The 14,116-nt window shown below is 51.1% G+C and overlaps 3 protein-coding genes across 3 annotated transcripts; 2 read left to right on the plus strand and 1 right to left on the minus strand.

The window, feature by feature from the left end:
* Positions 1-4,282: 4,282 nt before the first annotated feature.
* CGGC5_v004783 (uncharacterized protein) lies at positions 4,283-5,820 on the plus strand (the record flags this gene model as incomplete). Its single annotated transcript, XM_032025742.1, has 3 exons — positions 4,283-4,910; positions 4,968-5,062; positions 5,158-5,820. The coding sequence occupies 3 exons, from the start codon at positions 4,283-4,285 to the stop codon at positions 5,818-5,820; spliced, it is 1,386 nt and encodes a 461-aa protein (XP_031893536.1).
* A 1,711-nt stretch (positions 5,821-7,531) lies between these two features.
* CGGC5_v004784 (putative serine/threonine-protein kinase) lies at positions 7,532-11,478 on the plus strand (the record flags this gene model as incomplete). Its single annotated transcript, XM_032025854.2, has 11 exons — positions 7,532-8,140; positions 8,192-9,049; positions 9,111-9,193; positions 9,242-9,258; positions 9,301-9,333; positions 9,401-9,470; positions 9,529-9,615; positions 9,819-9,862; positions 9,919-10,687; positions 10,748-11,345; positions 11,476-11,478. 11 exons carry the CDS (start codon positions 7,532-7,534, stop codon positions 11,476-11,478), a joined length of 3,171 nt encoding a protein of 1,056 aa, XP_031893535.2.
* Positions 11,479-12,514: 1,036 nt separating this feature from the next.
* CGGC5_v004785 (uncharacterized protein) lies at positions 12,515-13,195 on the minus strand (the record flags this gene model as incomplete). The annotated part of the gene is made up of 1 exon (XM_032025964.1): positions 12,515-13,195. One exon carries the CDS (start codon positions 13,193-13,195, stop codon positions 12,515-12,517), a length of 681 nt encoding a protein of 226 aa, XP_031893534.1.
* Between the last annotated feature and the right edge of the window lie 921 nt (positions 13,196-14,116).

Raw genomic sequence — 14,116 nt, forward strand, 5'->3', positions numbered from 1 at the left:
GTTGGCGGCGCTTTCCCGTGGACGATTTGAGTTGGTGGTCTGGGAAAGGAAGATCAGGACCGGGAGTGGGCGGTCACGAATAAGTCGTCGACGGAGAAGACGCAGACGTGCAGCTGCGAGTTGAGCGTCTACCCAGCCCAAGAGATGGAGGGGGGGGAGACTCTGGTCAGGCAAAGGGTCTGGAACCTGGGTTTGTCTGTACGTGTCGTGGGTGTTGCACAACAGAGCTTGAGGCTGAGCTGGAATCCCGCTCGTTTTTGTGTGTTGGGGCCGTACGTGGGACAGGGAGGAGGCACGAGGAGGAGGGACAATCGTGGTTCGGAAGGCGGGAAAGGCCAGAAGGTTATTCAACCCAAAAGACAAAATCTTGGAGGGTGCACACAGAGGAGAGGAGACAAGAGAGGGTAGCATCAGACGACACGACGTTGATAAGGAGATATATACTCCTCCATCAAAGACGACGGCAGAGTGAACACGACCCCAGCCCACAACTCCCGACCTCCCTTTTGAGGCTAACGAAATCCCCACGAAGCCATCCCAAACCGCTGGCGTCCCCTTGTTTCTCGTCTCTTCCCCAGGAAAAAAAGAGGATACCGCCCTCCGAAGCCAGCCCTCCGGCGTGCGTACGACAAGACACTTGGACCGCAGTTTGAGTCGCGAGATCCCCGCCTTCGTCCGGGGTGGGAGAGGGGGAACCCACCCTGGATGCTAGCTCTGGGGTGTGTTGCTGGCTGCGGGGGAACCAATCAAACTCAAAACAAGACAAGAAGATACCGAGGGTGGCGGCACCGGCGACCGACCCCGGGGATGGAGGCATGTCACGATGCACGGCGAGGTGTGGCCGCATTAGGGCATAAGGAAGGATGGGCAGGAGGAGAAGAGGATGCAGGGCATGCGGCGAAGTACATACAGCACACAAACTGGCAGAGACATTCAGGGCCCAGAGAAAGACGCAGGATTAGAGCACGAAGAAAAGCAAGACGCAGACAGAGACAGGCGCGCAATGTTCTCCCGGCAGAGACACTGCCCACGTTCCCAGAAGTCAATTGGCAATCTCCCGCGTCCACAATCCACAATCCCATGTCTTCTTGTCTCCTTCTCTTCGACAACAATCAATCAATCAGTCAGTTGACAATTACCAATGTGGAAAACCCCCGTCAACCCGGACCACCTGCAAACACAGAACAGCCCAGTGTCAAATCCGGGGTACGAGGAGGGAGTGGGTTCGTCCCGGTCGCTGGCTGCGGGGTAAAACGCACGATGGGATGGGGGAGGGGGGAGATGATGGAGATGGATGGGGTTCGCCATGGGGTCAAGGTGGAGAGTCTGGAGCCTCCCTTGTCGACTCTCCCCTTCGTCTTACCTGGGTTCTCCCCCCTTTCCCTCTCTCTCTTCATCCCACGCAACCGCAGCTTTCTCTTCCCGTATCAAGGATCATTAGATGGCGGAGAGAAATGGACTGCGCGGCCAAGCCTAAGAAAAGAACCACACGTTCGCAAAAGCCGGGGTAACGGGACCTGCCAACAGCCCAAAGCAGTTCGAGTGGTCCGAACAGCAAAGTCATGATTCGGCCGGTCGACTCGGTACTTTGCGCCGGGACGGCTTGGCGGGTATGCGATTGGACGGCCCGCCGGTCGATTGCCCGTTTCGGTGTTAGACGCGAAGCTCAGGCTAAGGCATGCAAGCCCACGCGATGAGACCCGAGAACGTACTAAGCTGCCCAGCAATGTCGACGTGACACCTGGATATCTGTCTTGCCTTTCTTCTTGGCTTTCTTGCCTGCTTCAACGCTACATACGACCCCCGGGCGGAGTGGAAGAACAGGTTGCAGGAGTTGCGGGAGGAAGGGGTGGGAGGGAAGATCGACGGAGCAGACAGGGCACTCAATGAGTGACACCCGGATTACGCATAGCATCCAGCAATGATTTGCCTGGTTCTCCATTCAAATGACAAAATCTGAGGGTCTCTTGCAGCAGTGACATAACTTATGGAGACACATGGCCAAGATGGAACATCTGTCACCATGCATCTTGACCGTATCTTTTTGCCCATCTCTTCAGATGGCAGATCTGGCTCGGGCTGGAATGACCGGAAGAACAGCAGCAACGATGTGTGGAAATGGATTCCGCGTCGGACCCCGAGGCTACTTCTCCATCTTCTACCCAACTTCGCTTCCATTACACTTTTTATCCGAGTTCAGCAGACCAACCGAGACCTCATCAAACCAGTCCGTCTCTTCAACCATCGACCCTCGCCTGCTAATGGCGCCAAGATGGCCCTATTACCCTTGGCAGACCCAAGTGCAACCCTCTTCCGCGCAGCTCTTCGTCAACGAGTCGTCGAATGCATCGAACGGCACGCCAGCGGACCAAAATCACGGTCCATTCCCGTCGCAGCGGTCTTCGAGAGGCATGTCTCATGCGCAACACCCTAGCGCCAATCATTCCTCCAGGATATACCAGACAGAGAAGACTCGAACAACATTTCCCACTACCGTGCCCGCGGTTCAGACATCGTGTCCAGTCTCCCTTGCCTTGGCACGTTGACAATACTCGGGCCTAGACTCCATGCCGCTCGCCGCCTGCGCCCTAATTACATGCCACGCTTCGTGCAGCCATCAACAAAACCCGGTGTCATTGGCCACCGCACCGCCGCAACTCAGATCATGCACGATTCTGCCCTCATTCCGAATCAGAGGAGGATGCAGACACACCACCCTCCATCAGCCAGCCGCCGCTCATCACAGATCCCGCGCCAGAAGGAGCCAGCAGCTCCAGACCTGGCCGACCAACCCTTTCCCCTCACCCAACCTCGGCAACTTCAGCCCTTCTACGGCGTGTCATTGGGCGACGATCACCGTCTCCTGTATCCGATTGAATGATGCCTGAAGCTAATTTCAACGACACAAACTCCAATAACTGGGGAGATCTTCACCGCAGTGCCACGCGGTCGGGTCTTGGTAGCTCTGATCTCGAGATGCTTCCCACCACTTCGGAAGACCAACCAGAGTAGACTCGCAAGCTACGCCAAAAACGTATAATTCTGCCCAGCCCAGCCTCCATCGTGATCCTGCCTCAGGAGAGCTGTCCAGCCTCAGACTGAGTGTCTAGGTGTAACCTCTGCCGTAGAATAGACACCGAATGGGCAAGGCTGCATTTCTGCGCCGCAGGTTGCCGCTGAAGGAACAGGGAATGACTGGAGGCAACCGAGGAAGGATCATCAGCCCTGATACGTACCTGAAATATCCAAACTGACGAACCAGAGCGCTTGGAATGCCCGAGCATCCTCGGTTGTTTTGGATGGCTTCAATCTGAGGGTCCCCAAGAGTTCCATCGAAATTCATAGCCCTTCGTCGTAGATTATCGTTCTCTTCATGGCAATAGTATTGTGCTGTCTGTTTTCTAACCAAGATGACTCTATGATCACATGAGTCTCCAGTAGAGTTGATCGCAACCAAATGACGATAACTCATGGGCTTCTCGGTCGATTCCTGGCGTTGAGTACTTACCAACAAAAACCAACTGCTAACTTCACCGACCGAAAATTTCCAGATATTCCTCTTTTGGCACATCTTCCACACATATCGACCAATTTCCTAACGAAGCAAAGCCATATACGCGTATCAAAAGAGATGAGGTGCGCCCTTGGAGAAGAATTTCCGTGGACTTCTCGCTGTCGTGTCTGCTTGAGACCTGCTAAGAGGCGCCTTCAGAGCTTCCCCCCTCTATGCGAATCTCCTTCCTAAGCGCATCAAAGTTTCAATACTATTATGGAATCAGAAATTGATACCAAGTGCAAGCCGGCCTTCGAAGGGGCAAGCCTACAGAGGAAAGCAGTATGCTGAACCTGATGCTCTCCGACTTGCTCCGTTACATGTATGACTTGGCCTGTTGTCTCTATCCACTTTCGCTGCTATGTTGCCTCTCCCGTGCATCCTTGGCTTGCATATCGTCGTTGCTATCATCGCAGCGATGGCTTTCATGACGTACCTCACCTCTGTTTCAGTTTCGCTGCACCAGCAACAAGCCCGCGGCAGCTTTTCCAGAGTCTGGTCCTTGAACATCATGATATTTTCCTTCGAATGCGAAGACAAATCTCCGAGATATTGCAAACTAGTGACTTCCAGATGAGTCAGCGCGGCGCAGCTAAGAATACCCAATCAACACACCACGATTGAACGGCTCCGAGGTCGCCTTGCCCCTCTTCCCATCAGCTGATACTCCTGGTGGAACCCTGAACTCTACAATATCACAGAGAAAGAACGAAAGAGGCCACAGATGCGATGACTTTCATCCACAGACTACCACTGCACATTGTTTCTAGCATCTTAGACCAGCTAGACACCATTGCAGAGCTTGGCATCGCTATTCGAAGCCACCGCATATTCTACAACGCTTTCAAATACAACGCTCAGACAATATGTCGCAGCATTCTATCAAGCCAAATACCACCCAACTTGTTTCCGTACGCGAACGCACTCCTCGAATCAAGTGTAGTCGACCCAAGCAACCATGATTCCGTCAAAGATCTTCTTCGACGACTGCAATCTCGCATCAAGAACGATCCTAAATCTTTGGAACGATTCCCCGTTACTGCGTATGCTGCTCTCAGCCGTGCTTTGGCAGCTGTCGAAATCCTGAGAGAGGATTTGGTCTCGGAGGCGCTTCCATTGTTCATGAGTAGCTTCGAGGCAGACCATGCGTCAGGGGCATCGCAGCAGGAAATCTTCCGGCTCAATAGAGCTTTCATGAGATACCAGATCATGTGCAACCTATTCTGCACCCCCTATGACGTGGGCAGTCGCCTTATTGACGAATATATAACACAATACTTCTTCCACCCTTTCTCGCCCTGGGTCAACGAGCAGATCCTCTGTGTATACAGGTATCTCGAACGCAAGGTCGCTGAGGGTCAGCCGCTTCAACTTTATCTTGAAGGGTGCAGACTTGTACTGATCATGTTGACAGCCTACGATGATGTTGCCGCTCACGATGTGGACTGGGGCAAAGTGCCCGTCGAGTGGGACTATGACGCCAACGTCTTCTCTATGATACAATGGAATGTGAGTTCTCGTCTTTTCCCTTGGCCTTCTTTTTAACTTTAGATTGAGAACCTGAGTTCATGAATACAATGTTCTAACTTAATTGCTTCGAACAGCTAGGTCGCGGTCTGCCCGTTCTTCTTTCAATCATCCGTGCCACAAATTTCGAAGAAAGACGCCAGCTTTTACCTATGCATCCTCCACGCGCTTACAACATGTCCAATTTGCCTTTTCAGACGCTAGTTCATATGTTACCAGAGAACAGTCTAATGGAAGCCCTTAATCCCAACTTTTCGCAGCGCGTATTAGACGAGTGCACAGAAGCAAACTTTCAACGGCTGTGCCAGCCTTTAGATGGCGTGCAGGACGATATCTCCTCAACACCCTACTTACTGTGGCGAGCCGTTCACAGTAAAGAGAGTGTGTCCTGGGTAGCAGTCGATTGGGAACTTCACAAGAATCATTGGGACTGCGCCTGCTTTGTTTGGGATCTCGAGAAGCCACAGAGATCCGCTATCGTCCAGGAACGATCAAATGAACTCTCCGATATCGAGCCCTTCTTCCCTCGTCTTCAATCGTCTTGGGAACACGACGATAAGCTACGCTCGGAGAAGGAAAGGTGGCACATTTCTCTAGCCGGTGGGCAAGGATACTGGTCATCTACAACCAAGGACTTCAACGGAATCACAGGATTGCGCAAAGATCAACAGGACAGCTTGCTGAAGAGGTTCAAAGATTGGGAGGAGAAAGGCATTGGCCACACATGGCATCACGAATAAGTTTGTCATAGCCCGCGATGTGTCCGAGACGCGGCGAACTTGGGTACTTGGATTCTAAAATAACTTGCTCCTCCATAACGTACATGTATGAGTCTTGCTATCCGGGCGGATACTTCTGGCTACCCGGGCGATTAACTGTTGTACTAGGTCTAATAATTTATCATCTATTGATAATCTATTATCCCTATGTTACCTATCGCCCCTGTCATCGCTATTGTCCCTGTCGTCCCTTTTCCTGTCGTTGTCGCTATCGTCTTCGCTGTTGTCCCTGTTGTCGTCGATGCTTACTACTCGCCAGGATAGCAAAACTCATATGTACGGCTGGTCACCGCAGCTTTCCATATATCCCAGCTATCTCGCTTGTAATCATGTCCATGTGGGAACGGTCTTTGGCGTCTACAACAAGCATGTTTTGCTCAATGATGTCCAAGAAATTAGATATCGCAGTTGTTCAACGGCTGTAGCGTCTCAGCCTATCCAACCACTGAAAATAACACTGTTAGTCACATAATCTGGATTGGATCTTAGCCAGTGACACTTGGCTTCAGTCTCGCATGCCTCCATCTTCGTCCGTCGGATCCCGTTTGAAAAATAACGAAGTAGTCATCCTCTAGCACCTCAGGCAAGCAAATGTCCTCGAACTCATAGCACTCAATGGTTCTTGTCTTCGAACTCTCCAACCCCATGCCTTCCTTCAACATACCGTGTGAAAAATCAAGATCATCAAAGACTTGCTAGCTGGGCAGTGTCCAATACACACGCGTGTAACATATATTTTACTGAGACACCCTAATTCTCCATTACTAAGACAACTCAACTCCCTGTGCTCTCCCTTTTTTTGTGACTATTATTGTTGTAACTACTGTCGCTGTCGTCGTTGTTGCTGCTGTTGTTGCTACTATCGTCGCTGTCGTCATTGCCGTCGTTCTGAATACCTACCTAGCCAACTGAGACTGCCCGGCTAGCAAAACTCTTGTCAAATGTCACATCTTGTGGCCAGGAACGGGATTCATGTAAGACTACGTAAAAGGCTGTCCAAAATGAATGTTGGTATGGTCGGCAAAATTGCCGAATTAGGGAATATCAAGTACACAGGGGATGAAAAGGTAACTTTACATCACGTCACCTAAGACAAGGCAACCGGGAGCGGCCGGCTGCCTAAATCATGCCGATCAGAGGCGCTATTTGTCCCAGTAATCATTGGAGAATATGGGATAGTAACCCAAACTAGCGCAATGAGCAAATCCTTGTTTAGCTGGGTATCACAGACAACGTGTTCTCCTTGCCTTGGGGCGTTGTTAGCAGCAAGTCGCTCACGTGCTACCTGCCACATGAAGTCCATGCTCAAGAACGAAGAGGGAAAGGAAACCCCAGAGGCTGGTAAAAAGCCTGATGGACCACTTCTTAAACGGTACAGTCACTAACACTTTCCTCTTGTGACAATATACGCATCTGCTCTCAATCCCCGCGCTGATGTTATGTCGTCTGGGGTGAGAAACAAGGACAGCACATGAGATTCTACCCGCTCTAGACGGCCAGGGTTACGTCAAACATCAACGGCTAACGACCACGCGTACACGGCGCCACATTCAAAGGTGAGGAATTCCTGTCCGCTTTGATTGGCAGCCAACGACAGCCTTCAAACTGCAGTGAGCTTGGCTCACCTCAAAACCCAAGCCTTTGCCGAAGCCACAGGTGAGCACCAGCGAACATGGGCCAAGATAAGTACACCTGTCATCGGCTAGGCGAAGAGATTGACAACGAGTTTCTCTTCAATCACAAGGGTCAAAAGTTCTTGCCTTATGACAAGTTAGATGGCTTGGTCGGCCGTGAGAAAGTCGAAGAGACCTTTGAAGACGCGGGTCTTCATGGTGCAACGGCGCTTGTTGATTTCGTCAGAGGACGATCTCGAAAAATATTTCTGATCCTCACATTGATGTCTAGCACCGAGGATAAGAAGTTGAATCTTCTGATGGGACTACTGGAAAGCAGCGTCACCGATGACTGGCTGCCTGTTAGGTTCATTCGCGATGAAGATCCAAAGAAGTGGTTTCTCGCCTCAATCGGTCGACCACAGTATCGCAAAGCTCCTCTTTCTTCCAGCTGGGACCGGATCGTCCGCGACTCTTTTGAGAGCTATCAATGGAGGATTAATGTGCCTTTATTGGACCCCAAAACGCAGATTAATTTCAAATTTGCGTCGGGCACAGTCCTACCGTATCTTGGGACACCAACAAATCCAGCAAGGGGTGGGGTTCTCAGTGACGTTTCTTGCTACAAGATACACACTGCGCACATTAATCTACCAGACAAAACGAAGGTGAGTAATCTGTAACTATCTTCCTCTGGCCTTTAAATAATTTGTTGAAAGGCTCCTGGAAACGCAATGGCTTTTGGTTTGAAGAAGGCCAATGACGACGTCGGCCTCGCCAAGTTATTCGAGGGGAATGGCCAAAGTCCCGGATTTCCACAAAATGACACGATCTCCAATCTTCTCAGACCGATCGTCGCTTACGAAGTCGGCAGAGATAGGTATCTACTGTTTCCATGGCCACATGGCGGTAGCTTAAGTGACTACTGGGATCAGTCCGCCAGCCGTCCCCTTGGGCACGACCAAATGCAGTGGATTATGGGTGAATTCAGAGGCATGTTTATCGCCCTCGCCAAACTCCATGATTCCAACTGCGTGCACGGAGACCTGAAACCCGATAACATCCTCTGGTTTACGGAAGCCCATGGCAAAGGGGAGCTACAAATCGCAGATCTGGGTTTGGCGGCATTTAATGCATTGTGCGCCAACATCAGAAGGAATGACAAGGTTATCATCCGAACCACAACACCGACGAGAAGCTCCCGTTACGAACCTCCTGAGGCAGATGGGGTCCAGTCTCAGCACGGCAATACCAGTATTTCAAGGTCTTATGATATCTGGGCCATGGGATGCGTCATGTTAGAGCTACTCATCTGGCTGGCCTACGGAAACGAAGATCTGAAGACTTTTCAGCAAAACACCCCAGACTTCTTTTGGGAACGTGCTCCACGTTCATCATCGCAAGAACAACACCGTGTGCAGCAGTTTGTCCAGTGTTGCATCAGTGTTATGCAGGACGACTTCAACCCCGGGACGATCTACAGCGAGATCCTCGATTTGGTTCAGTTCAAATTACTCGTTGTCAATGGACTTGGCATCGAAATCCCGTTGCATAAGCCTCGAGCAACTGCGTATGAGGTAGACACTTATGTAAGGGAAATCCACAATAAGTGTTTGAATGATCCCTCCTACCTTACAGTTCGATCTCCCAGACATGCTGTGTCACCTTGCAGCGAGAGACTTTTTCGCGAAGATCGCCCAGATGAATCAAACTATCAAGAAGTGAGTCTTCAGTGTATTTTATCGACGTACTTGATTTTTTGCTGACAGCCGCGCAATCATAGTACGTACGTACAATCCTTGAATGACAGGTGCTTTGTGCTTCAAAGTTACTAACACAAGCACTTTCCCCTCCGTAGAATGTAAGTCAACGCATTTGAAAACTGCCAACAAGAAGCTCGGCTCAGACACTGATAATGTCAACATCAGGTTGTAAGCGCTCTCGTTCTCCATCATTCCAATGTTCATGCGAATCCGAAAATGCTGAACCATCTAGTTTGTAAGGACTTTGCCTTCACATGTCTGATGATAAATTCGGGTGGGCTGACATTTCTCAGCAATCAAGCAAGCTCAACGACATCTGGCAGTCAAGACCCGACGAGGAGACTTCGGCTGTCGTCTTCAAATCGATCTCTTGGGATAAGGTCAAGCCTGAGAAGACTGCTTTCGCTGAAGGTTTATGTGCTCGCTGCACTACTATCAAGATTACAAAGTCATTTCAATTCACGTGCGATGCGTCAATGCTCCAATCAGCATGCAAACTCTGCACCATGCTTCTCGAAGCTATAACCCGAGAAAACATAGAGGCTTCATCAATAAGCCTCAGGCAGACATATGCTACCATCAGCATTGAAGATGGCCCGGCCTTACTATCCATCTACACGCCACCAGGTATCGGTCTCTGCGCTGGACGTTGGTCATCGGCGAGCTAACCAGATATTGGCTAGGGCTGAGCACTCTATCTCAGGCACAGACAGGTTCACCAAGATTGCCGGATCAAGGAAGCAGGGAACAGTTCGCCCTATTGAAGGAATGGATTCGATCTTGCGACGATGACCCTTCGCACGAGCGATGCCGTCAAGGCAAATATCTTTCCGTTGCTACAGTTCCGACACGGCTTATTGATGTGCAAGATGGACTTCGACTGGTGACTTCTCTATCAGACAAGACAACAAAGTACGTCGCTCTCAGTCATTGCTGGGGAAAATTGGAGGACAACCAGAGATTCTGCCTGTTCAAAGGCAACATCGACCAATTCCACGCGTCAATTACTTTCGATCTCCTTCCACAGAACTTCAAAGATGCTGTGATAGTCACTCGAGGTCTTGGTCTCCAATACCTATGGATAGACTCTGTTTGCATCGTACAGGATGACGCGAAAGATTGGCAAATTGAGTCAGCCAAGATGGAAGAGGTCTTCAGCTCTGCGTACGTAACACTCAGTGCAGTCTCCGCAACATCGTCTTTGGAGGGGTTTCTTGGCGAACGCTCAACTCGAGCTTACATTCAACTCGAGACTGAGAATCGCCAGCCGCTCTACGTGTCCCCGTCTATCGATGACTTTCATCATGACGTCGAGTTGGGTGATATCAGTAAACGGGGATGGGTATTGCAAGAAAGAGCCCTTTCAAGACGGTCCATCTACTACACATCGAGTCAGGTTTATTGGGAGTGCGGTGCTGGTGTTCGATGCGAAACCATGAGACGTCTTTACAAGTAAGCCATTCCAGAAAAGCTCTCATACACCGTATAAGAAGCTTATATTTCCCCCCTCAGCTCCAAAGCCGCATTTCTTGGAGACCCCAATTTCCCTCTGTCTGCTCTTCATCACTATAGAGACGGCAAGGAGATATTGATACAGGATCTGTACGAGAGGTACTCTGCTTTGGCCTTCTCTCACGCATCAGACCGCAGTGTAGCTATTCTCGGCCTTGAAAAGCGTTTGGCCCGGGCACTCGAGACGCAAGCGTCGTACGGCTTGTTCGCAAAATATTTGCATCGTGGCCTTTTGTGGAAACGAAATCAGCCTGAGCCAATGAAGCGCATTCGACAACCAGCAGGTCGCCAAGTGCCTAGCTGGTCATGGATTTCTAAGGAGGGTGTCATAAAGTACGTGGACCTCAAGTCCGAAAGAGTTGAGTGGACGAATGAATTGGAAGGCATACTCACTCGTGCCTCCATCTCGGAACTCAATGCGCCATCTAGTCGTAACAACGACTCTTTCCCTTCGGACATGGAAGTGTTATCGTTTGGATTGAACATGAGAAAAGAAGAATTGACACTTCACGCCACATTTGACGAGTCGGACGGTCTTGATCATCACGGCCTTCGATGCGTGATCATCGGGCGCGAACGATACGACAATAGCCGAGAGGTGAGAAGGCTTCATTGCTTGGTTATCCAAGAGGCTGGCAGCATCGGTAATGGTTACATTCCGAGTGTTTATGAAAGAGTGGGAGTAGCATCCCTTTGGCCAAGGCATGTATCCAGTGACAGATCAACAGTAAGATTATGTTAGAATGAAAAGCATCCTCTTTTGCAACGCCATGATTGGAAAGAAACGTCAAATGTGCTCATCGAGCCTTTTCATATGAGATCTCACATTCGTACAATAAAACATGTGCGATTGTGTCAAGTACGCCAATCACAGTTTGCGGCATGCTGTCTCAGGCGCGCAGGATTACCTTGGTGTTAGCCAGCCGAGATGGCCCTGCGAACAGCAGAGGTAAGCGAGGGGGAAGATACTCATTCTAAATTTAATGCATGAGTTCGGATGTATTTGAGATGGAACCATAGCCATGAAGGTGGTTCGCAATTTCCGCAAGTGAGTCGCATTTTTTTCTCGAGTCCTTGGATTTTCATGGCGTCACCTTGGGGGTTGGCGCGAATGCAACCGCTTTGATATCTTACTTTTTTAACTGGGCTGCAGCCGCGGCTGTTATGCACTGCAGAGTGATAAAACAGGCACCAGAACGTCTGATTGAGCGGCACAGCAAATCCTACGAGGTATTTCTGTCGCCATCGAGCGCGGCTGACTTGCATGAGGAGTCGCATTATGCTGACCAGTCAGATGGCAGTTTCGTTTCAAGCTGTCTTAGTTCATAGACTTGCCGGCTAAGACGCATGGATGGCTAGAATCCCAACAAGAAGCAAGTATCAGGCCATCGGCGATGATCTATCACACATCCAGGGTGGGTGGGACGGCGTTTGACTTTATTTCCCGACGCTGAGCGAACCGACTTCGCTTTGCTTTTGGGCCAAGGGCGCTGGATTGGGATCAACATTGGCACGTCGACGCTGTACGGATACGTACACTGAATTGGCGACGGACAAGGGTGACATTGTTCAACGTTACATCAAGAAACCATCGATCAATTTCACATTCACATGGAAAAATTACGAAGCACAAGGATTAAGTGAAAGACTTCTGTGATTGCGAACAAAAATGGCCCAGCTCGGAGCCTTTCTATAATATATATACAAGTATCATAAGATCGTATGCATCATAATGTGGTATCCTGGGTGCATCCCGTGCAAATGCGCTTACTGGATAGCGACGGCGGCGACGCCGGTGCCGTAAGCGATGTTGGTAACAGGCTGGTCCTTGAGAGCGGTCGTGACGCCAAGACCGCTGGGGCAGGAAGCCTGGTTGCTGACGGCGAGGTCGAGGTTGCAGAGCTCGTCAACGCCCCAGGTGCAGGCAGAGTTCTGGATGTTGTAGAGAGCGTAGTTCTTGGCGACGAAGCTGTTGGGCTGGGCCAGGCAGGAAGCAAGGTAGTTCATGCTGTTGGCGGCAGAGAGAGGGAATTTGCCGTTGTCCTTGAGGAGGAAACCGCACTCGCTGGCGGGGACGGCCTCCCACTCCATGGAGATGGGACCACCCTGGCTGGGAGCCTCAGCGGCGCCCTTGCCGGTGCTGAGGTAGTTCCAGGCGTCGTAGGAGATGTCGTAGGCACCGCCGGACTGGTCGATGCGGAGCAGGTGGACGTAGCGCTCGCCGTTGGTGACCTTGACGCAGATGTCGTCGCAGCCGACGGAGTTGGGCCAGTAGGCGACGCGGTTGGTGTTGATCTTGCAGCCAAGAACGCCGATGGAGGAGGAGAAGGCGTCGTGGGGGGTCATGCCCGCAGTACCGGCCTTGCCGGAGTCGCGGATCGGGATGGAAGCGGCGGAGACCAAGCTGGCCGAAGCAGCGAGGATGGTGGTGAAAGCGGTAGCGAACATATTGGCTGTTGTTGAAGTGGAAGATATGAAATCTGAATCTGTTCCTAAAATGGGTCGGTTGCCGGGGTTGAAAGCTCGAGATCGAGGTATGAGATTCTTTCTCAGAAAGACTGGATGTGCTATGCTTGCAAAGGAGTGAAGCTAGTAGTTGGTATCAAGGAGTGGTTCCTGATCTGTAGAGCTTTCGGTGCCGGCCGAGGGAGTGACTGGAGGAAGAGAAGAAAGAGTAAGGATGGTTGGTTGGTGATCAGAACAGAAGCATCCCGGAGAAGATGAAACTGGGGGAGCTTATATATGAGAGTCCCATGTCTGCAAAACGAACGGATGGCAAAGCTGAATAACAGCGTTGTACCCAGGGGAGATGAGATGTCACCCACACGGACGACGAACCAGAGTCCAATGCTCGGTCCATCTACGGAAACCCACGCAGCAGGCGTCGGCGACTCCACAGCTACGCCGCAGTCGATGATGACGGTCGGCTGAAATGATCCTTTGGGGGAAAAGTGAGATTGAGAGAGTCAGCGAGGGCCGAGGCTGTGGGTGCCTCCCGACCCGCAGGCGCGAGTCGGGTCGAGCTGGTCAATCAAAAAGTGCCAGGAATCTGACAAGCAAGTCGTGGAACCACTGGAAACGTCCCTGACGCTGCGGTGATCCATCGCAACATGGAGAAACAAGGTCACAAACAGAGTTGTCAGAGCCCTAATTGAGGGGGTGGAAGAGCGCAACGCTAGGCCGGGAACGCCCCTCGAGAAGGTTGAGTTTTCAAGCCCATTGTGAACGGTTTCGGGGAAATCAGCCATGAGGAAACATGGCCAAGGCCCAAGAGGGAAAGGAGGATGCGCGCTGTCAGGGGTGAAAATCGCTCATGGGTCCCCTTCGGACGACCGAATAGAGTTTAGTGACAGGAACCGCCAGGAACCA

Source organism: Colletotrichum fructicola (assembly GCF_000319635.2).
Source record: "Colletotrichum fructicola Nara gc5 chromosome Unknown KSG_Nara_v1_contig03, whole genome shotgun sequence".
Lineage (NCBI taxonomy): Eukaryota > Fungi > Ascomycota > Sordariomycetes > Glomerellales > Glomerellaceae > Colletotrichum > Colletotrichum fructicola.